The 23,554-nt window shown below is 33.6% G+C and overlaps 1 protein-coding gene and 1 long non-coding RNA gene across 2 annotated transcripts; one reads left to right on the top strand and one right to left on the bottom strand.

Moving 5' to 3' along the window:
- Window positions 1-732: 732 nt before the first annotated feature.
- LOC138310667 (thrombospondin-1-like) lies at window positions 733-23,056 on the top strand. Its single transcript, XM_069251998.1, has 10 exons — window positions 733-807; window positions 1,497-1,707; window positions 2,574-2,622; window positions 3,450-3,542; window positions 4,040-4,087; window positions 6,989-7,111; window positions 19,924-20,094; window positions 20,888-21,054; window positions 21,746-21,895; window positions 22,842-23,056. The coding sequence occupies exons 2-10, from the start codon at window positions 1,498-1,500 to the stop codon at window positions 22,965-22,967; spliced, it is 1,137 nt and encodes a 378-aa protein (XP_069108099.1). The 5' UTR covers window positions 733-807; window position 1,497; the 3' UTR covers window positions 22,968-23,056.
- Window positions 13,049-15,375, bottom strand: LOC138310668 (uncharacterized). The gene is made up of 2 exons (XR_011206470.1): window positions 14,973-15,375; window positions 13,049-14,370 (listed from the first exon to the last, which is right to left on the bottom strand). It is a non-coding gene; the product is annotated as an uncharacterized lncRNA (long non-coding RNA).
- Window positions 23,057-23,554: the final 498 nt, after the last annotated feature.

The following is a 23,554-nucleotide window of genomic DNA, read 5'->3' as shown; positions in this document are numbered from 1 at the left end:
TTTACATTTACTTTATATATTTTTATTTTCAGTCAATGTTAATTTTCATAAGTCACTACCTGAGAGTATAAATATAGTATCATAATATCATTTTGAGTAAATGTTAGTTTTACTATATCTAAATAGCTCTTTCTCTACATCAGGTCTAAAACGTTGATGGTGGATTCAGGTTTCAATCGAAAACTATTATATCCAACCAATTGTAAACGTTAGTCATCGCTTCGGCAGGTTGATAAGGAGACGTGTCGGAGACAAAGCAAATTGGATATGCTTTTAACGCACTTGTAATCTGGGACAAATACTTTCATATTTTTTAAACATTTCTTAAGCAACTAACCTTGATATCTTTATTTTATTTTATTTTTTGTTAAATATTGATTTAGTTTTGGGTTGGGTTTTTTTCAAAAATGTGTTCCATTTCAATGGTTTTAAGGAAAAGGAGAAGATTTTGCAGTAATATGAAAGGAAGATATTAAAACTAATTAAGTATCTTGACCTCATTAAGCTAATTGTCTTTTCAATGATACAAATAGTTAAGTACAAATTATATGAGCCATGATAATACTCAGACAAAAGTAAATTCAAAACAAATAGGTTATTAGATATTTGGTCACATTCCTATTTATAAATCTAAAATAGAATATACGTCTGGGTCGGAATAATTGTACTACTAACCGTGAGAGTGAAATGACCTTGACCTTATCGCGTGTCTCGGTATCACGATAAACTATTTTAAAAGATAACGGCATCTGAAGTGCACAACTACAAAGCCAGGACGGATCTGTCGATCTGAATCAACAATATAAGGTATTGTTAGGAAAAATTACATGTTACGTGAGATATATTCTGTTTAGGGCGTATTATTGCGTTGTACTTATAATACGCTGGAATTTATCGTATCGTTAATTGTAATGCTGTAGGTAGCACGTCATGATTTATTGAAAACTATGACTTACTTCATTATTATTATTTTATTACACTTACATTTCAATGCCTAACCAATCGAAAAGATATGCTATCGATGTCGATATCCCGATTCTCTTAAACAAGTTTATCTTTATTAATAAACCTGTGCTATATTTTGAGATAATGAAATTATAAGTTTAGGAATATTGCTACAGCAGACAGTATACAAATTATTTCATATAAGTGATTTTTTGTTAATAAATTTTGCTTAAATGAAATAGCAATAGATATAGATGAATAGAACAATCTATTATATCATTTCTAAATTGATGCTTTGCATGCACATCGGGTGATATTTTTCATATGTATCGATTAAATTTGTTCATTTAGATATTACTATAATAGAGCAAGACTTCCGCTATTACAGTAAGATAAAACATGAATATACCGCAGCCTGCCAAAATATACTGTAACTAAATTACGTAACTCATTGCATACAGTGGCGGTAGTCCTTAAATGAAGTTAGATCTTAATAGGACACCTAGCCAGATCAACTGAACAATGATCATTAATCGTTATTAATTTTGTAGGATGTTGTCCGCTGTGTTTTTGGTTTGCTTTCTGACGATTAACTTCACAGTAGCAAATGACCCCTGCTTGTGCGCACAATCAGATATTCCAATACTAGCTGCAGCATCCCAGAATTCATTTCCTATCGATACGCTGACTTCCGGTTCCTGTTTGGAAGAAACACAGTATGACAAATATGAGTCGTGGATCGAGATAAAGACAGATACCTTGGTAGGTCCATAAATACTTTTTAAAATTTATTATACAAGAAATCTAAAAAAAAAAAAAAATCAAAAGGGCCCATCAACATCCCTACACCAGCCCGGATAATTTGACATCCTAATGCACAGGTTTCCATAACTCCTTCAACATTTGTAACTACATTTTTTCTTTGGGTGTTAAAAACGGTTTTTGTTTCCATGCAGATGTTTCATGTTAGAAGATTTCCAAACCTCTTCAAAACTATGATTATGATATATATTTTATAAAGAAAGAATACACCAATGGTTGTTAAACAAACAGAGAGAGCTTAACCGATACCCATCATTTGAACAATAATTGGTGTTTAATCGTGTATATGTGTATATAATCATCACAACCAACACAAAGAAAATAATTTTTTCTCTTGATACAAGTGCAATCAGTACTTCATTCCATATTGGCATGGCGCATTTTTTTTCAGGAAGCAATTTATTATTTTCAATATAATTTTTAATTTTGAAATAAAATAAGATGCCTTAACTTTTCAATGACTCTAATGATGTAAATAAGTTGTTTTTTTAAACGAAGAAAATACTTATTCGTCTGCTCCGGTTTTTGGAAAATGCCATTCGTCAACGGTGGAGCATCTTTAAACTCTTTGATCTCTGATCATTATTTCGATAATGAAATCATACCAGACACATTTTGAAGTTAAGGCTTGATGTAAATAAACTGTTTTATAACTTAATTATGTCCACATATACCCAAGAAATGTTAATAAACAAGGCATACCAATGATCACTAGGTTAAATAGGGTCTTAAACCCTTTTATTACGTTATGCTTGTAGTTTCATGGTCATCGAGAGGTTTGTATTGCTCATAATATTACATTACAGACCGGATTTGTGCAAAATACTGACAAGCTTTATTTGGCGAACTGTACACGTAAGTTTCCTTTGAACATTTTCTAAAATTCGAAAGCAGATTTATTTCACTATTGATTTCTCACAAGCCTATATAACCAAAGTTTATGTTTTAAAACATAGTTTAAGGAATGAACAACTACATGCATTTAAAAAAAATTCTCGGAGTAACATATCCGTAACCTATTAGAATGTTTGATCATGCAGTATGCTGTTAAAAACTGGTCGACATTTTAGACGAGTTTTGGAGCTTTTAAATGGATTTGATATATCCAACCACTTCTGCGATATATAATCTTTCTCTTTAACTTGTGAGGGATAGTTAATAAGCTCGAACGCAACATCAAATAATATAAAACGCTACACGAATTGTTAGTGAAGATCAGTGGGCGAGTTCGGGCGCAAGCTATATAGTGACTGTAGTGGACCTTGGGCGTGATCGAGCTTACTTGTTACATGTAGTGCGCATGTGCACAAAAACAAGAAATTGTAATGCGCATGTCTTATAAACTAGAGCTCAACCACTGATTTTCTTTCGTTGTTCAACGGCAATTAGAATGTCTTTGCGCATGCGTAAGTTTTTGAAAGCATGGTAGTGATTTTTTGTTGCTTATATGCACGTGTAATATAGTCTTTAGTCAGCGCCCGAACTCTCCCAGTAATAGCGCACATCCGGAACTTCTTGTGTATTTCATATATTCATAATACATACGTACTGATATATCTCTTTCCCCATATATCAAGTTATGAAAAAGTGTACAGAAGGAAACATTTACTTTGCATAGAGGCTATGGTTTTCTGTTAAACTGCATTCAATTATGTTTTCACCATATTTGCCTATCTTGATAGCTACTTATAAATCAAAGAGAGCCTGCTCTTCGCATTGCATGACGTGGTGTTGTGGGAGAAAAAGAGGAACCCATTACCATCACTCTCATCACGGTAAGATCACGTTATACAATACATTTGTTGACTTAGTTTGAGATCAACATGTGCTATGCCAAACTGTTGCCTGAGGCCGAAGGCAACAGTTCCTTCCGAGAGTTCAACATAACACATGTTGACCGAAAACTCAGTCTACGAATTATTTGAAATAAATGCAGTAATTTTATGCTTGAAATAAAATTTACATTACATAGAATGAATTAAGAAATGTATGGCAACTTGAAATTGCCGAGTAGGGCCAAATACAAATGAATTCTAACGTCATAATGACGTAAGCTTTCAATATTTCATGGACGCAAAAATATGATCAATTGTTCTCGTTTTTACTATATTATAGCATAGTTATTACAAAGTAAAGATAAAACCATCTCCACTTATGCTTAATGTTTATTTTCATGATCTCTTAACATACATTTTCAAATTGATTTCACATTTTAGGCCTTACAGCATTTTTGCATTTTAAAGTCGTTTGATTTCACTGCACTTGTTTTCAGATTGTTCAACCTGTCATAGCTCCTGCTGCCACACTGAAAGTCTTACACGTATGTATACTACATATGTATGTAATTTGATAAAGTCATACACTTATGTATACTATATAATTTGATAAAGTCATATACGTGTTAATATAATGTAATTTGGTAAAGTCACACACGTATGTGCATTTGTATACTATGTAATTTGATAAAGTCATAAACGTATGTATATTATATAATTTGATAAAGTCATACACGTATGCATACAATGTAATTTGATAAAGTCAAACACGTATGCATATTATATAATTTGATAAAGTCATACACGTATGCCTGCAATGTAATTTGATAAAGTCATACACGTATGTATATTATATAATTTGATAAAGTCATACACGTATGCCTGCAATGTAACTTGATTTATTGTATAAGTAGATCAACATGTGATGATTTTTGTGTCATTTTTATGGAGTTATATGGCAAGTGATGCATTGTTATTTTCATTGCAGGATTAGGACAATTAACAATAGGATTTGTGTTGTTTATATGCGTTATACATTATAAAATACGTTCAGTTTCAGGAACATTCCTGAACTTGAAGGTTTATTTAGCTTAAAATCCCCCATAGGAAAGCATTAAAGTAGATAAGGAAAAATCTTAAATTAAGTTGAAGGCGTCTGTGATACTTCAATGGGGAATTTGAAGTTAATGCCGTTGAACCCTATCTGTGAACGACGAAAGTACTATACTACAGTACTGTAGCGAGTGTACATTGTATTGAATGAAGTGATGCAACAAGATAGTCGCGTCCCACTCACTCTAAGGTGGCGATGATTGGCTGAACTTGAAGAAGGTGGAGTTAAATATGATTGAAGTCTCATTTGCTGAAGATCAAACGTCAGCTGAACGTTTTGGCTAAATTTCTAGCCCGCCTACCTTTAGCGGCTTCTAGCACATCATCATAAAATCGGCTACTACCGCTGGAAAGAGCGATGATTTTCCTTTCAAAATCATCCTACATATCGATATAAAGTCCCGTCACTAAGGCTCACCAGCCTCCTTTGCAACAAAAAACCTCCAGATTTTTAACATTCACATAATTAATATCCATGTGTCTCCTGCTCGTAATATATGCATGAGCGAGACCGAAACTATGATAAAACGTGTTGATCATAAAACTTAGTGATAATATTCCTTGTGTAATTATCTGCTTGTAGAATGGAGATTTCAAATCAACTTGATTTCATTTACATAAAACATAAATATTTTAATCAATTTTGTGGCTCTAGATTTTCGTTGACAAAAAAAAGTTCCGTTTCCTTTTATCAGTAATTAATTATATTTGTCATGATCATATATATTCGTTTTATTAAAAATGATTTGTCACAAAACAAGATTCTAGGCAATATCTAAAACTTAAAAAATATCAAAATTTCATGACGAGTATAGCCCGGGATATAGATTCATGTGAATTTTACCTTATTGTGTTTAAATCATTATATTTCTTGGTTTAGTTTTTCATCAAATATTTGGAGTTGTTAACATGCTGGCGCATTTTATTAAAAAAATTAATGTAAATATTCGCTGCTTGATAAAGTCAATTATTTTCAAAACCTTACGATATTAAATCCTCATAGATTTAAAAATTGCGTTGTTATTCATACTCTCGTTGAAATTCAGTTCTTTACCATAAAAGGTGTTTTATTACTTCAATTATACTTTCGCTATCACTAAAATTCATTTAGCAAATATTGTATCGGTTCATAAGAGAAATCATTGCGCCTTTTCGTATACGTGTCTGCCTTAACTCTTAGTTTATTAGATCATGGCGTGTTTCACGGTGCATTAAGCTTACAAGAAAAGCTTACATATATCTGTATTGCATTTAACACATACATCGTAATTAATACTAGTTTATTACAAAAACCAAAACAGTTTTTAATTTGTATTCGTAAATTTATATTCAGGTTAAATTGAGATGTATCCAAATTTAAACAAACCCCACATCTTAATTGTCCTAGTGTTGCAAGCATTCGCCTAAAATTTAAAATTAGATGTTATAGGCCTATTCATGTTACAAAATTATAACCTTTCAGTATGAGAGGCAAAATATACCAAAAATACCAGAGATGTAAGATGAAGATTTCTACATGTACGTACAGTAATACGAGCCATTCATAACCTGTGTGTGTTCTCCAAATTTCTTTTATGTATAGATTATGAGTTTCCTGACCTTCCCAAATTGATATTGTCGATAATGAAAACTAAGCCAGGTGCTAATTAAAAAAGAAAATAACACCAACAATAATTTGATCAATCTTAAAATAATATAATTGTTTATGTTTACATATCATCGGTCCTCGCTGATATATGTATACATATGAAGGCCCCGTCCAACATCCAAAGCCACGAGCCCTTCAAGTTATATTTGACCCCGCCCACCTTGTAAACGAACCATCCAATGAGAAAACGTTTTGATTCTCGACGTCGCGTAGTACTCGTCTTTGATCCTGTACTATTGATACTTATTGTAATTGTTTTGTATTACACTTTGGTTTAAACAATATTTTATTCAATTCAATAACGATACAGTACAATATACATGTAAAAAAGGTTGGATACAGAAACAAGTACACTTTACTTATATTAATCCGTCTCCATATATATATATATAAAACTTAAAAGCAATAGGGCAGTACTGATTTAAGAATTTCTAGTGTTATTTATACAGTGCTTTGGTAGGGAAAGGGAAGGGTGCAGGTATACTTTCGGCGTTCACAGATGGGGTTCAATGGCAGTAAGAGATTCCTTAAAGTTAATTTGTGCTGCAAGAAAGTTCTTGTTCTAACACCTTCAAAATATGAGTTTTGTTTACGTTGACATAAGAAGTGGGAATCCACTGATATCATAATAAAAGCCTGAAATTTCAATTATAGTATATATGTATAAATATTATTTTTTGAATAGCCGTGTGGATGGACTATGGCCCCTGCAGTGTCTCGTGCGGCGAGGGGATACAGACTCGACATTGTGCATCTAACTGTCTTGAGGACATTGAAGTCAGAGTGTGTACTGGCGGATCATGTGCAGGTATACTTTCCCATAATTCAGTTCTTCATTACTTCTTACTATTTGGTACATCAATGGTACAAATATACAAAAAATAAAGGAAAAAACATAAATTAACTTACTGTTAACTTTATAACTGTATAATTTTTCGCGTGCAAATTTGCCTTTTCGCAGGCGACCAGGCTCCAGGAACATAAAATGATATTAGAATTAAGTGTTGACTTAGCAAATCATTAATATGTAACTTTTTATAACGTCATATTTAATTGGTTAAGTCTAAACTAAAGACGGTTTTGGACTTCAATTGATTGTTTCATGATTCTGAGTCCAGAGCGTTCGGAAACAAATCGTCGCGAAAATGTTAAAAACATGGGCACGGTAGGGTCTTAATTCTTTTGTATTGGACTTAAATTGGATTTTTATATGAACTGAATCGCTTTTAGCGGACTGTGCCTGACAGGAATCTATTCTGTATTTGCATATTACAGAGTTATCTACCCTTGCGGGTATGTATCGATTGTTACGTCACGTTTTTTCGAGCGTAACGTCATACATTTCGGAGAAAAAGACGTGAATTGCGCTCACAAAATAATGACGTAACAATCGATACCTACCCTCAAGGGAGCTAACTCTGTAATATGCAAAGACGGACTAATAGTGTGATGGCCCCACGTCAGTAGACCATTACGTGAGGTCAGGGTTCCTGGACATCGTAACAAAAAGCGGTAATGGATGGGTGTTTGTAACACATTTTGACGTTGAAATTCTTCTAACTTTACGTTGTTGTAGTTATGTGATAAAAGCATCTTAAATTGTGTTTGCGTTTCGAGGTTTTAAATTTTGCCGGCAAGGTAAGACAACATAAGAGGAAATCCCTAATTTTTTATCATATCTTAAATAAAATGAACATTTAAGGCTCACTTTAAGGCTCACTTTACATGAATCTAAATCCCAACCGAAATTGTAAATTATGCAGAACAAAAGGAAAACAGTAAAGTGTAAAGGTATGATTGTTTTGTAAATATTGTTGGTGGATTTCGTAGTCATCGAGGTTTGCTATAAAAGTCTTATTCCCTTCCAATGCATTTAAAATGTTACTAAAGGTATATTTTTGTTGAAATGTATATGAAGGTTACAGTAAGAGTAGTTGCTGGATACGAAATTTATTTCACACACAAGTGAGTTTTAATTTTAGCCCGTGTCTTTTGTAACCGTTTTTATTTATACATTTGCGGCATTGTTTCATTTCCGAAGTCGATAACATTACTCTAAAAATGAATAATGTCATAAATTATAATGTAATAAGATAAGATTGATGAGGTTATCATTGTTGTTCAGAAACAAGTTATAAAATCATTTAAATCATGGCCATTCAAATGCTTGAAAAGCCTGGCCACAGTCCTAATTCAAGTGGTGGAAATATCATGAATTGTCTCTCGAAATATAAAATTGCTTGTTTAGCTGGATTTAATTAAGGTTCAAATACAAATCATGCTTTGTTGTTTCTGTGTACTGTTAAACTATTACATTGTCAATCATCCTCGTGTAATCTTATATAATACCCAAACACTTAAATCAGTGAATGGTGCGTGGAGTTATTGGACGAGCTGGTCTCGCTGTTCCACCAGTTGCGGAGTTCAAGTTTTGTTTATTTAATGCTGTGTTGGTATTCATATTGTTTCTACCTCTCATAAAGTTCATGTTCGTAATGCATTCGCCTACTATCCTACCATCTTATTCTCAAATATTCCAACAACAAAAAGTAACATAAAACCATGATTTCCTGTTATCTACCCGAACACTTATCTTTAGTAAACGGTGGGTGGAGTAATTGGTCGCACTGGTCTCGCTGTTCTACAAGTTGCGGAGACGGCCAGCGTAACAGGAACCGCCATTGTAATAATCCTACACCACAACATGGCGGTCATACTTGCCATGGGGACCATATTGAAACAGCTTATACTTAGCCAATGTGCTGGTGAGTTTGTATCGTGTATGTGTATGAGGAATTGAATTCCTAATGAAAAGTATAGGTCGTGTTGTTCTTTGTATCCCTAGTTGTTGGTTTGGTGATGTGGAGTCATATGATTTATCAAATAGAAGACAAACACAAAATTGATATTTACCAAGACTTAATTTTAATTGAAAATATCCAATCAATATTCAATCAATAACAACCTTCATTATAATACTTAGCCTTCAATGGGAATATTAAACTATATTTGAATATATTTTTAACCTAATAGGAATGGCAGAAGTTGGCCAAAGCTTCAACATGAGAATTAAAAACAGCTAATATTAAAATGGAAACTGGGAACAGGAAATTCCACAAAATAGAAGCTGTTGTATATAATAGACTTACAAATTCTATATCAGCATTTTCTGTTGCTCCAAGTGAAACACCGCCAAATGGAATTTACACGGAACAATTAATTTCACGACAAAGTTCAGATAATTCTTGCTACCGCAATATGTCCCAAACAATCTGTGATGCCCTGGAATAACTTCCACTGCACTGGGAAATCATGCTGAAGCCTCGACGAAGGATCTTCACACAGGAAGTGATGAGCTGAAACATACAAATTAAAAACCGACAGCAGAAACGCAAGATATCAATCAGCACACTAGCAATAGAAAAATGGGTGGGAAGGGTGGGTTTTTTGGCAAACAAATCTATGGGAGCAAATATTGTGCACCTTCCCTGTACGTAAACTAGATTAAAAAGGATTTTATTCACCTCCCAACAGGAGAGTTCCACTGCTATAGAAGGACAGGGGGCGTAACTCTTTTGTCTTCATCTGATAAACTGAACTAATTGAGAGACCATTAGTTCTTATTATCAAATAGAAGACAAACACAAAATTGATATTTACCAAGACTTAATTTTAATTGAAAATATCCAATCAATATTCAATCAATAACAACCTTCATTATAATACTTAGCCTTCAATGGGAATATTAAACTATATTTGAATATATTTTTAACCTAATAGGAATGGCAGAAGTTGGCCAAAGCTTCAACATGAGAATTAAAAACAGCTAATATTAAAATGGAAACTGGGAACAGGAAATTCCACAAAATAGAAGCTGTTGTATATAATAGACTTACAAATTCTATATCAGCATTTTCTGTTGCTCCAAGTGAAACACCGCCAAATGACAACATTAGATGTTGTCACCGCCAACAGAAATGCGTTACAGTCAGGACAATTCCAAGAAAAAATGGCCAAATATAAATAAATTTGCTGCATAAAGCCATATCAAAAATGGCATATAAAATGCTAAAATAACAAGATGCACCATACAAATAAGTGCCAAGCCATATCAAAAATAGCATATAAAATGCTAAAATAACAAGATGCACCATACAAATAAGTGCCAAAATAACAAATATGAGGAAGAGCAGATGTCAAAATGAGCCAATTGCTCTGCTGGAAGCGTAACCAAACAAATGTACGCACAAAAATTATGCAAATCGCATAAAAGAGGACACCGACCCAACCAAAATTTGGGCGTATTAGGGCGACCACAAATAAAACCAGCAATATCAAACTCTTCCTCCAAAATATACAAATCAATGCAGCATAGCAAAACAAAATCAATCAATAAATTTTGTATTCAATTTTTTTTTTTTTTTTTTTTTTGATTTATGATTGTCCTGACTGCAAGCACCAACTTAACGAAACGTGCACCAAACAATTACCAACTACATTTGCTTAAAACTAAAGCAACCAGGCCCAAGTGCCTAATTCGCAAAAAGGAGAAGAAACTCTTTCTGTGCTAGTTACAAATGCTGCAAACGATACAAAAAACAGATTACTATCCGACTCAAGTGAACACCATCCGAAAACAAAACTTAGTTCTTATCAGTTATTTCTGGATGTCTCAATGTAACAACCACCTCACCTACCATTGCAAGACCCTATCTGGCTAATGATTCTCACTGGAATCAGTTTAACTGTAAATTAACTTCACCCCGCCAATTAATGCGAGGTAAAATGGCTGACACACCAGTCTATTGGTAGGGAACATATCCTGAAAATTCGTCAACAATCCTTAATATCAGCCTATGCCTTAACTCGCATGAATTAACCTGTGCTACATCATTCACCCCACAATGTATAACTAAATGGGCTGGTGGTTCAACAATTGTAAAAGGCGAGCTGAAAATAATACCGACTACAAACCACTGATAATATCTGTATTAACTTAACTAACAACTCTGGTAATCATGAGATAGGAAGATGGCTATCAACTCTATCATATAGTCTTAACATGAATTACAGACATCTGTTTGTTTTTGACCAGACTTATTACCTACTACTCCAGAATTTCCATACATATAGAGGAGCCACAACTCCTGGTACACCTGATACCATCGCAATGAATTGTGACGAACCTTTTTAAGGCGAAACTGTTCGTCATAAAATTTCCATGTCAGTCCCCCAGTTCTCCTGGCCCCTAACTTAACTGTATGCATATACTTTAACAACCCAGAAATATCCTCAGGATGGGCAGATATATAGACAGAAATGAAAATAGTAAAAGCATCCGTCCACATATCAATGTCATTTATCTTCACACTCTTTTGTTTTTCTTACATTACCAACTGCCCGTTAACAACAGAAAAATGTTTATCTTCAACAATTGGGGCAGGTTTTGACAAAAGCTGCCCAAGGCCAACAAATTCCCTAATGATTATCTTTTGTCTTATAGTGCATGATACTGAAACACCCAAATCGTCACAAACGCTTTGAACCTGATGTAGGATTGGGTTAAAATGGCTTACATTTCATGCCAAAGATTGTAATGAATTCTGAATTACTAGTACCTTCAGGCCGGGGAGTTGTGCAAACCAGCTCAGTTGCCTGATGGACTGCTTCCACTAGCTGTTGGGCAACCCTGGCAGACACCTGCTCAAAACAGACTCTAGCTGATCTGCTGATAAAGGACCATGGACCGGTTCCCTGTTACCCTTTGACTTTTAAACATATCTTATTGTCATAAATGTACAAATGGATTAGGCAGTTATTTCAACTTAAGAAGCCTTCTTCAATCAACATAAAATATTTACAGGTGATGACATACATACTATAGGTATAAATAATAATTACGGGTATATTTGTCAGAGTATATAACAACAAGATATATACTATGTATTATAATATTATGTAGAATTCCAAATCTTCTGCTGGACTTTATAAATGAATGCACAAGTTCAAATACATGACAGTTTACTTCCAAAGCCAAGTTTTCATTTCCATAAAGTAATAAATTTAAATTTACTTGTATATCTAAATCATTTAAAACTTGGAGCATTTCTGTATGGGCAGCAGCATAATTTTAACATACAAAAAAGAAATGGTTAGCATTTTCACAAGTGTAGCCACAATTTATACAAATAGAATTTGGTGCCAAATTTACACGGAAAAGGTCATCGTTTAGAGAACTACACTGATGACTTAATTTAGTATGTATAATATTAAATTTTCTTTCTCCATAATTAAAATAACATGGTAGACTCATAGATATAGACTGAGAAAGAGCTAGTTTAAAGGAAGAAAAAGGTAAAGATTTAACTTTAACATCTAAGTTGTTCGAGCTTCTTTAAGTAGTGGGAAAGAAAGATTTTGTTGTAGTGGAGTCGATAATTGGAATTTGGAAACTTTCACAATTTCTTAAAGTATAAGGATTATGATAGCCTAGTAGGAGGTAATAAGTTATTTATCTTATAAAGTAACTGTAGTTTTCTTTTAGCTCTTCTGTCTGAAAGGGGTTCCAAATTTGTTTCAAAATATAATGATTCATTTCTAGTATAACACGGTAATCCGCTAATAATTAGCCTGAGAACATCCGTCCCAAACTTCACATGCATATTCAAGAACAGGTAAAATAAAAGACTTATAAATTCTTAAAAGAGCATCATGCTTTAACATATATTTGATTTTCCTTAGGATATTATTATTATTATTATTATTTTTTTTTTTTTTTTTTTTTTTTTTTTTTTTTTTATAACTGATTTATAAATTTCATTGATGTGATCAGACCATTTAGCATTTGAATTAAAATGACCTCAAAATGTCTATGAAAACTACTAAAATCTAAAATGTTCCATCAAAAATTAAGTCCAAATATTTGTCAATGTTATCAAAATTTGATATAAAAATTACCTCAGTTTTATTAGGATTAAAAGAAACAAGCCACGTTTTGCCCATCGATTTGATTTATCTAAATCCCTATGTAAATCTGTTTCTAATTCACGACATGAAGATGATGACTTTATAAGGGTAGTGTCATCAGCGAATAAACGTGTTTGTTGATTGAAGTTCATCAGCTAAATCATTTATATAAATAAGGAAAAGAAGTGGTCCAAGAATTGAGCCTTGAGGGACATCTTCTCATATCATACCAATATCAGAAGAATTGTTTATAAATACGTTTTGATGTCTTTCTCTTAAGTAATGTTCTAACCAGGACAAAAGGTTACCCAATCGAAATACCATATGATTTTAATTTAATTATAAGACATTTGTGCCAGACTCTGTCAAAGGCTTTAGAAATGTCACAGAATATCATACAAATACCGGGTATGAGATTTAGACAAATGTTATGGTATATTTATTTCAATTAATTGGTATACTATTGAATGACCAGGCATAAATCCGGCTTGAAACTGGTAAAATAAATTATTATTATTATTAAATAATTATGCACGTGCTTAAACATTACCCTTTTAAACACTTTCCCAACTGTGAACAGTAGAAAGGAGAGAAATGGGACGATAGTTTGATATAGAATGCCTATCTCCTTTTTTAAAGAGAGGCATAACTTTAGCCATTTTCCATTCATTTGGAAATATACAGGTAGATGAAAGAACCTTAAGAGGTTTACAAACTGTATCAGCCATGTATTTAAGTCTATGGTGACTTATACCATCTTCACCTGAAGCTTTTCCAAGCTTTAAATTAATTAAAACATCACAAATTTCATTAGAAGTAACAAGTAGATTATTTAAAACACTATTAGTTTTCAACTGTAAAATAGGCACTTGCTATCGTCAATATTAGTAAACCTACAGAAATATTCATTTAATAGATTTGCCTTGTCTTTATCATCTACAATGTTACCCCCACTAGCTACTGCTGGAGCTGTAACACTCGAAGTACTGGGACCATTCTCACTCCGACTGGCTGCTGCACTCAACGACATGGAACCATTCTTGTTCCTTACATAGGGGCTGGTAGAGAGCCTCGAGGGTCGCTTTCCCTTACCCCGCACGACTGAAACTCAAATAAGGACATATAGAACACATGTCGACATTATCCGACATACAAACATGCCCCTACATCCTCGGTAACTCGGCATTGGACATTTACCTATCAGCGTTAGCATATATAACGCCCGGGGCACCGAGGATGACACAACACTTACACATGATCAAAGGGCAGCAACTCCCATCAACGACAATACCAAAGTCCAAACACAACTTAAACGAATTAATTATCGCCACTTACATTAAAAATAATGACGACTTACAGTCTGAAAATATATCACGATACGAATAAAAATAGTAATACTCAAAATCAATACCTAATTCATGTCTCCGCTAATGCTAACTCCGATTGCTATGAACTAGAAGTGCAAGATTAATTCTACAATAAAATAAAAATACCGAAATAAATTCCGGTATGGGGATAATGCAGTAAAATTCCGGCAAAATATTAGCGACGATGCCAGGAACAAGACATTTCTTTTTAAACGGTGTTAACAACTGGAACCGGGACGAACACGTGTTCGATGGTAGGAAGGCCATGGCCGCACCATGCGGTACGGCTGACCACACGATATATCAAAATCGAACGACATCCGCTTCAATACAAACCAATTCTGTATAACAGACACACAAAGAATGTCCGTATGAACACTAAATTACTGCTGGCACCACAAAACTTCAACAAGCGATTTTTTTGGCAAACAAATCTATGGGAGCAAATATTGTGCACCTTCCCTGTACGTAAACTAGATTAAAAAGGATTTTATTCACCTCCCAACAGGAGAGTTCCACTGCTATAGAAGGACAGGGGGCGTAACTCTTTTGTCTTCATCTGATAAACTGAACTAATTGAGAGACCATTAGTTCTTATTAATGTAAACTAATACATGGAAAGAATAAAATGAAATGACAAAATGTGTGTTATGTCATATGTAGCACTTGTCATTTGAATTTATTTTTTGTACCATTTGTAACTAATACTTAGCCTAGTTCATATTTGTTTAATTTGTTAATTCCGGTTATTATTTCTAGGTTTGTATGTTTAATGCTGTGTTGGCATTCATATTGTGTCTACCTCCCACAGAATGCATGTTCGTAATGTATTAGCCTACTGTCCAATTATTTTATTCTCAAATATTCCAACAACAAAAAGTAACATAAAATCATGATTTCCTGTAAAATACCAAAACACTTATCTTAGTAAACGGTGGGTGGAGTGATTGGACACACTGGTCTCGCTGTTCCACCAGTTGCGGAGACGGCCAGCGTAACAGGACCCGCCATTGTAATAATCCTACACCACAACATGGCGGCCATAATTGCCATGGGCACCATATTGAAACAGCTTCCTGTATACTTAGCCAATGTGCTGGTGAGTTTATTTTATTTTTTTCGTATGAGGAACGACTTTTCTTAAATAGGACATTATTTCTTGAAACGAAAATACACACATTTATTATCAAGCATTTATTCTTGGACCATCAAGTGCGTCCTCTGTGCAATCCAAAGTTTTGGTATGGTGATGATTTTCTGTTAAGCAGGGGTTTAATGATGGAACAAGATGGTCAAGATATTTCGTTTTTTCTTTTTTTCATTCAGTGTTGTTAAAGTGTTAACAATCATGTACGGCTAATTATGTTAATTAAAATAAAGCTAGTAAATTGTATATGGCAATTATATTATATGATGGACACTTATGTAACTCGCTGTCCATTAGTATAGGTCACTGTCCATATTTCCCCAAAATAATGGTCAGTCGGGGAATAATGGACAGTCCATTTAAAAAAGGAAAAAAAATGCGATTGTAAGAAAAAAACGAAACAAGCCTATTCGACCAACCGAATATTCAAAATTGTTTATTAATCTTCACTATTCCATGGAAAGAATAACTTCCTTTCCTAGCTGTTACTGTTCTGAAATTTCGGTACTATCCATTTTATCTAATAATGGACAGGTTTCGGAAATTATTTATTACATAACCATGTAACAAATAATTCAAATTAATTGATACCGTTGAAATTCCAAATGGTATAGCAATACGATTAAGCATGTACAATATGTACGCTGAAACCAGACCCTATGTACGCTGAGACCAGATACTATGTACGCTGAAACCAGACTCAAGCCAATGTCACATATGTTAAACAAATGCAAAGCATAACCACTCATTAGTGGATGATATTGTTTTTAGACATTACCATTTTTTTCAGTAGATCTTGACAAAAACTGCTTTATTCCACCGGCAAGAAGTCAGGATTCGCACATAATAAGTCTGACAACAAAATGTAATGGTGAACAGCGAACGAATTTGAACATTTCACACATATTTTACCACAGTGGGTTTTCTAGTTTATCACGCATAAATCTAACAGATCTGACTTTCAATAGAACTGGTTTGTTTCCGATATATGAGCAAATTTTAAGGTACTCTGAAACTGAATTTCCTTTCAGATCATAACCATTGCAACATGTACAAAACAATTACACGAAAGACAAATACTAGAATGTTACATTTGAATGATCATTTGAAACTAAGAGTAGACAAGTTATGATCAATTTCGATATTATGTATTTTTTAAATTCGTTATTGATCCATAACAATTGCAAACCTGGAACCAGTCCAGTGTTTAAATTCCTATAAGATCGACTAATCAATTAATTCTTTGCTACAATGTGCACCTGAAACACATCTTAAAATGATAATCGAACACTAACTCTGGTGATAATAAGTGTATTTGAAGATAACCACGTTGATCAAAGTTGTGGCTTAACTTGAGTTTCAGTGTTTATTTATTTCTTGACTTTTTATATTTAAATACGTTTTTTAAGTAATTTATCCTTTCAAAGTCAAACTGCTGAGAGATGCTACTCAAATTTTGGTCCTTTTCTTGCTGCATATTTTGCTGAATATCTATTCATTATGCATGCATAATGATATTATATTCAGTGCAATTCTCAGTAAGAATAATACCAAAATGCGGTCGCATATTCACTCAACAATTTCACTTTGAAAGGAAAGCTTACTAGGAAAACGATAGCTTTGTAGTTTCTATATTCAATTTTGAAAGAAGTTGCATGTGTGAATGTCTGTATGGTTTGGGAGATAGTTGTGTATAGGTGTTGCATCACCATAATAATGTTTATCTTGTCTTTCTATAATACTGTCTAACAATACCAACCAATCATATTGTGTTGATTAATGAGCACACTTAGCACAGTATGCTGCGTCTCTGTACTAAGGGACAAAAGACAAAGCTTCGTTACAAGTGGCGAACGCTCAACTGAGTGACACACAAGAAGGAGAAAGTCAGTTTTTTATAACTTATTTTTTATTTTGTTTTTCATATGCAATACATATTACATAATTATTTCCTTATTATCATTCTCACTGTTACTTTCCTCACCTCTAAATTATCAACCATACATACAATATACTATCTCCGTCATCATCATTTCATTCATTATCAAGTCATTATCACATCTTCCAACCACATTAATTCACTCAGTACTGAGTTTTTAGCTTCATTCATTTCTTAAAACTGCACTAGCTATGATCTTCAAATTCAATCATCATTTTCCCATGTACCTTACACACATCTTTCATTTCCAAACAAGTGTTATTATTATTATTATTATTTGTAAAGCTAAAGTGAAGTTTTGATTCATATTACTAAAAAGTTATTGCTGGAATATTGGTATTAAAGGTATTAAAATAAGTATATGTGTATTGCACTTTTTAATAGGAAGGAAAAGAAACCAAAGAAGAAAAAGGGGAGATAAGAAAAAAAGAAAAGAGATAACAAGCGAGAAATAAACACAGAGGGGAGGGTAGGCTAGCCAAGTTTTTTGCGGGTAAAACTGAAAGGCTCCAATATTTTTTTACAATAGATTGATAAAAATAGCTTATCAACATCTGGGAAACTGAAATGAAACAGGATATTTAATGATTTGGATGGTATGGATTGGGCGAATATTTACAAAATTCCTTTTCAAGTCACCAATAACACAAAGCTTCAGTGGTTTCAGTTCAGAGAAGTTCATCGTATTCTGTCAACTAATAATGTTTTATTCACAACTAATCTTGTTACCTCCCCTTTGTGTATCTTGTGTAACTCTGAAAAGGAGACAATCATACAAATTTTATGGGAATGTATTGAAGTCCAAACGCTGTTACAAGGGAGAAAATCAGTTAGGAAGACGATGAAAAATGAGAAATGAGATCAATATATTGAATCCAAGCAGGTGCTTATTATCATTATGATAACCTAGCTAACTACGAATATATGTCTGACGATAAAGATATATGATAAATTTCCATGAGGATTTTGTTTGTTGTTTGCTATCGTCTTACATCGCTCTTGCAAATAATTAAACATTGTAATTTTTAAGTAATAATAAATAAATCTGTTGTACTGAAAATCTGAAAACTTTGACTTTGATGAAGTAATTGATTGAAATAACTTCATTTTTTCTAAGATCGCTTTCCACATACGTTTTGGATACTCTCGAAATCCAAAAAATTGACATACAAATCTTTTTTACATTGCCATGCTATGACATGACATGTATTATTATTGGAAATGATATTATATATATATATACATGTAATATGATTTTTTTTTATTTCAGTTTGCTTTACAAAGAAGATAAGTTCATCTAAGACAATCAAACGAATCTGTCTACGACTTGTAAAGTTATGTTAACTTAAAACCGTCACAGTTAAACTGTCGGTTTGTTCTTACAAACACATGTACTCTTTATAGCATTATCACATTGCTTATTGTATGTTAAGGGAAGTAAATCTCGATGACTTTTCATAACACTACCATTCAAAACAAGTTGTCTACTTTACTTACTGTAAACCAACTTACTTTCGCAAGCGATATCTTTTCTTGAATAAGTTCGTGAAAGTTTATCTCCGCAAATTTATATCTACACTATCGATACTGATGGGAATGTCCATTGATTTAAAATAAAATGCGAATGTTAATCTTCGTGAACTTATTTTGAAATGAAAATCGCGAAATTAAGTAGCCGCTAAAGAACGTTGGTTTACATATACGGCAGCCTCCCGAAACCCACCAACACATTGGCCAAAGGGGGAGAATGTCCACGCATCTCCTCTTAGTTACATTAATCCAAATATACCAAATTTAATTGTATAGCCTGTATCTGGTGTTGTGAATACAACTAGGCATACCATAGAAATGATTTAGAATCATGTTACTACAAAATCGGTTATTAGATTAAGAACTAAAAGTAAATCTTGTTTTATAGACCTACAATACATAATATTAACGTCTTCAGCAGAAAGTTACCTCGACTTACCTTCATGAACCCTACCATGTATGCATATTTCATGTTGTTTTTTGTTTTGTTTTTTTGATTGATTTTTTGTACATTCAATATCCGGTAGAATATTATAAGACTCTTTTCATACGTGGGAATGTTGTTAAACCCGAGGGAAGAATATCCCTATCCTTCATAAGGTCATATCCACTTGAGGGTAAAATGAACTGCACCATGCCTTCTTAACTGTATCGATGAATGTTGTAATTAGTGGCTGGAGGATGGGGCACCTGGTCTGATTGGACCCCATGTTCTACAACGTGTGGTGAAGGGCATAAGAGCCGTAACCGCGCCTGTGACAGTCCAGCACCACAACATGGAGGACAGCAGTGCAATGGCGATAGCTCACAGACAGAACTCTGCACAAACAGCCCCTGCCCAAGTAAGTTATCTAGGGGTCAACTTGAATAAATGTATAATGTTATGGAAATATAATTAATTTTTGTGTTTTTATACTAAATCTGACTCTATGATTGGCTGATTCGTTTTCTTCATACCTCTATGGCGTGAATAGTAGATGTCATAACGCAGGCATCGACGATACGTATTGATTTGGAAAATAATCTTTATATTTCATAACAATCATGACTAGAAATGAAGTTTCTATATATATTAAGTGATAGACTACATGTCCTATAGTGTAGGCATATGTTTATGTTTGTTGTTGTGGAGTCGGGTTTATAGAATTAATTTGCATTTCATCAGCTTCATCGGGAAGTCTTTTATGAAATAATTCTTACAATTGTACAGGACTGATGCAAAGGGATCTGAGAATTAGTTACAGATTATATAATCACTGACCCACCAGAGTGCCTTAAGACCGTTTTTAGACGTTTAAGAGGCCTAGATAAAAAATCGATAAAAATCATACTCTACATGGTACTATTTACGAGAAGGGAGGAAACTAACTCCACCTATGATCTTGCTGAAATGTTGAAGTTCTCTCCCTTTAATTACTATTTATCTGTATATAGGAAATGATAAGAATACATAGTGTATATGTAAAATGATAAAGCACTATATGTGTAGTTCGATGCCTTATACATCAAAAGATGTAAGACTTGATAATTTATTTGGTTTTGTTGACTTTTATTTTATTTATTTTTTAATTAAAAATGTAAAGCTGTAGATGTATATAGTGCCATTGGTTTCTTTAATGTTTTTTTTCTTTAAAGCGGATCATTTTTGTGACAAATTTGGCGTTATCCAGGAATTAGCCGAACTAAACGTCACGTCTAAAGTTCACTGTGCCAACCGGTGGACTTCAGCTACAGAAAGCTTCCTCTATCTCCACTGTCATGATATACCTACAGACGTACAGGCCTGGCATCAGGGACAATCGGTACTGTGTATTCGTATGTTACAATAGCCTTAAGTCGATTGATACCCATCCTCGATAATGCAGGGTTTCCTATCACTTACGATCTCTACACTCCTGGACTATCTAATTGTAAAAATGAAGGCATGTCAGAGGAAACAATCTAAACCAGCAAAATTATCTTTGAAGACTATAAAGAGAACGACATCCAACTTCAAAGACACACATTGTATCGTTATACGGCTCTTTTGATGTGCATCCAAAGGACTAAATTACCTGTTCTGTTGCCTTCAGTTTTACTATGAAATCGTCCAGAGGTGTAGAGATCGAAAGTGATCGGAACCCCTGGAGTATCGAGGATACATGATGCCATAATGCTTCAAATTCAACTCCTTAGATTCGCTTCGTTTCACAAAGAATATGTTATTATCCCATTAGACGTTCGAAAAACATTTCAAAGTGATGGGTAAAGTCATTGACTTAAATGTTCTGACGGTAAACTCCAGTGAACAAGAAGGTTTGAAGATTCGTTATAATCAAGTTATGTGTATTACGTCATGTGTATCTGTGCACTACGTCATCTTATGCATGAAAAAGAGGTTAAACAGTTCACATTATAATGACGCTACAATAGATATAAACCCGTTAGTGCAGATGACTAGGTGATAAAAAAGGCAAATCTAGACACGATTGAAAATCAATGCTTCCTTTGCAGGTGATTGAAGCTTGTGCGTCCAATTCTATCGGAATGTACACACCCATTGGGACTTTCCGAAATGGTTCATACCGTCAGACCAGTAAGCGGGCCACGACTGATAGTGGGATTAGTGGGGTGTTTATTGGGTGCACGGAGCATGGGTTCAAGGTACGTTATAACTTACTTTAAGACCACTTCTGTATAATGATCAGCTCACTAAATAATGTTTTTGAACTCAACTTGAACAATTGCAAGCAAATTTGACATTCGTATCAAAACCACATAGCCGATTTATGACAATTAATTACATCAAACGGAAAAATATTCCTTTCAGCTTTGATAACATTTTTAGTTTGACTGTGAAGTGATTGACTGTGACAAGCAGTTTACATTAACATTGCTCTCATGATATATGAGGCTTGGTATTATTTGCACTTGCTATTTGAAAATTAACGTAATTGATATCTGTTAACATAACTGATGTTTAGACCATATATAGTTTAGGGCAAATTACGTCAAGCAGTGGATTATGTCCACAATTTTGACCCCCCGGCTTTCTTTGAATGATCTTAATCGTTCTGCATACTTTGATAACATGCATGACAGAAAGTAAAAACTAAAAGTGCTGATTTACTTTCAAAGTTGGTATTATTTAAGCAAGTAACATTGTTAAAATGCGAAAACACACAGAAATTTAGGTCACAAAATAATGATATCACAACGGATACCTACCCGCAAGGGAGATAAATCTGGACTATTCAAAGACGGAATATGATGTAATGAGATACAATGAATTTCTCTTTGTTTTCATACTAAATCAGGCTTTCTAATTGGGAATTTTTTTTGCATACCCCTTTGAAAAATAAATCTAAGAATGGCGCGAAACCTGAAGATATCATGACGTCACAAACGAACATTGACGTTATGTATTAATTTCGAAAAATATTCCCTTGAAAAATCTCTAGAATGTTACATTTAAACATACTTTATTTTATCAAATAGTTCATATAATTAATCATATGCATTGATTCAACTATTTTTAATTTTTTTAATCGGATTAAGAAAAAATTATTATTTGCAAACTTTTGTGACAAGCATTTTCGATCTATTTCAGATGGCGACCAAAGCGTGTGAGGCCGGAGCGGAGGTAATCGAGATCCCTCACACCGGCGATGCTATCATGGCAAATGACGCTTTCATCTCCAACAACCCCAAAATGTATTACACCATCAAATGGTAGAACATGAGAAACAATTTCCAACAACCCTAAGCTGTAATATATCATTAAATGGTAGAAAGTGAAAAATAAAATAATCATGCTGAAAGCGAGAGTTGTTTACATTCTTGAATTTACATTTTCACTGAAGGCCAACTTTGTAACCATACCAAGCGCATTTGGCATTAATCAGTCTATGAAGTGCCATCCGCTTTTTATGGCTTCAATTTATCATTGTGACGTTCAAATGATCTCATGCTGTTCAGATGGCTTTTCTGTATTTGAAAATAATTAATACTTTATTTATTATAGATGCTCAATTTCGTGAAAGGTATTATCGAAAGTAAGTAAAGACATTGAAATGAATTCAGTTGGAAATTATGATAGGGGAGTATGATTGTCAACTGGATAACAGCAAATTCAAAATGAAGTGCTCAAATACCGAAAATACAATAAAAACCTCGATGAGTCGAAGTTTGCATAAATTGTAGACCTACACGAAGGTCTATAAGAGAACAACCGACTAAATAATCTTACAATAACCACAGTGTTAAACTTTGTTAAAGTTTTGTACTGTTTTATTAAAACAACGGAATATTAGTTAGCTATTG

This window comes from Argopecten irradians, chromosome 16 (assembly GCF_041381155.1).
Source record: "Argopecten irradians isolate NY chromosome 16, Ai_NY, whole genome shotgun sequence".
Taxonomy (NCBI): domain Eukaryota; kingdom Metazoa; phylum Mollusca; class Bivalvia; order Pectinida; family Pectinidae; genus Argopecten; species Argopecten irradians.
Note: the sequence above shows the minus strand (reverse complement) of the source record. Positions and strands in the feature narration are given on the sequence as shown.

Bases quoted from the DNA above. Each gene is read 5' to 3' on its own strand.
- LOC138310667 (XM_069251998.1), top strand. From the start codon at position 1,498: ATGTTGTCCGCTGTGTTTTTGGTTTGCTTTCTGACGATTAACTTCACA. The intron at 2,623-3,449 runs GTAAGTTTCCTT...CTATCTTGATAG, and splicing joins TTATTTGGCGAACTGTACAC to CTACTTATAAATCAAAGAGA. The intron at 20,095-20,887 runs GTAAGTTATCTA...TTTTCTTTAAAG, and splicing joins CACAAACAGCCCCTGCCCAA to CGGATCATTTTTGTGACAAA.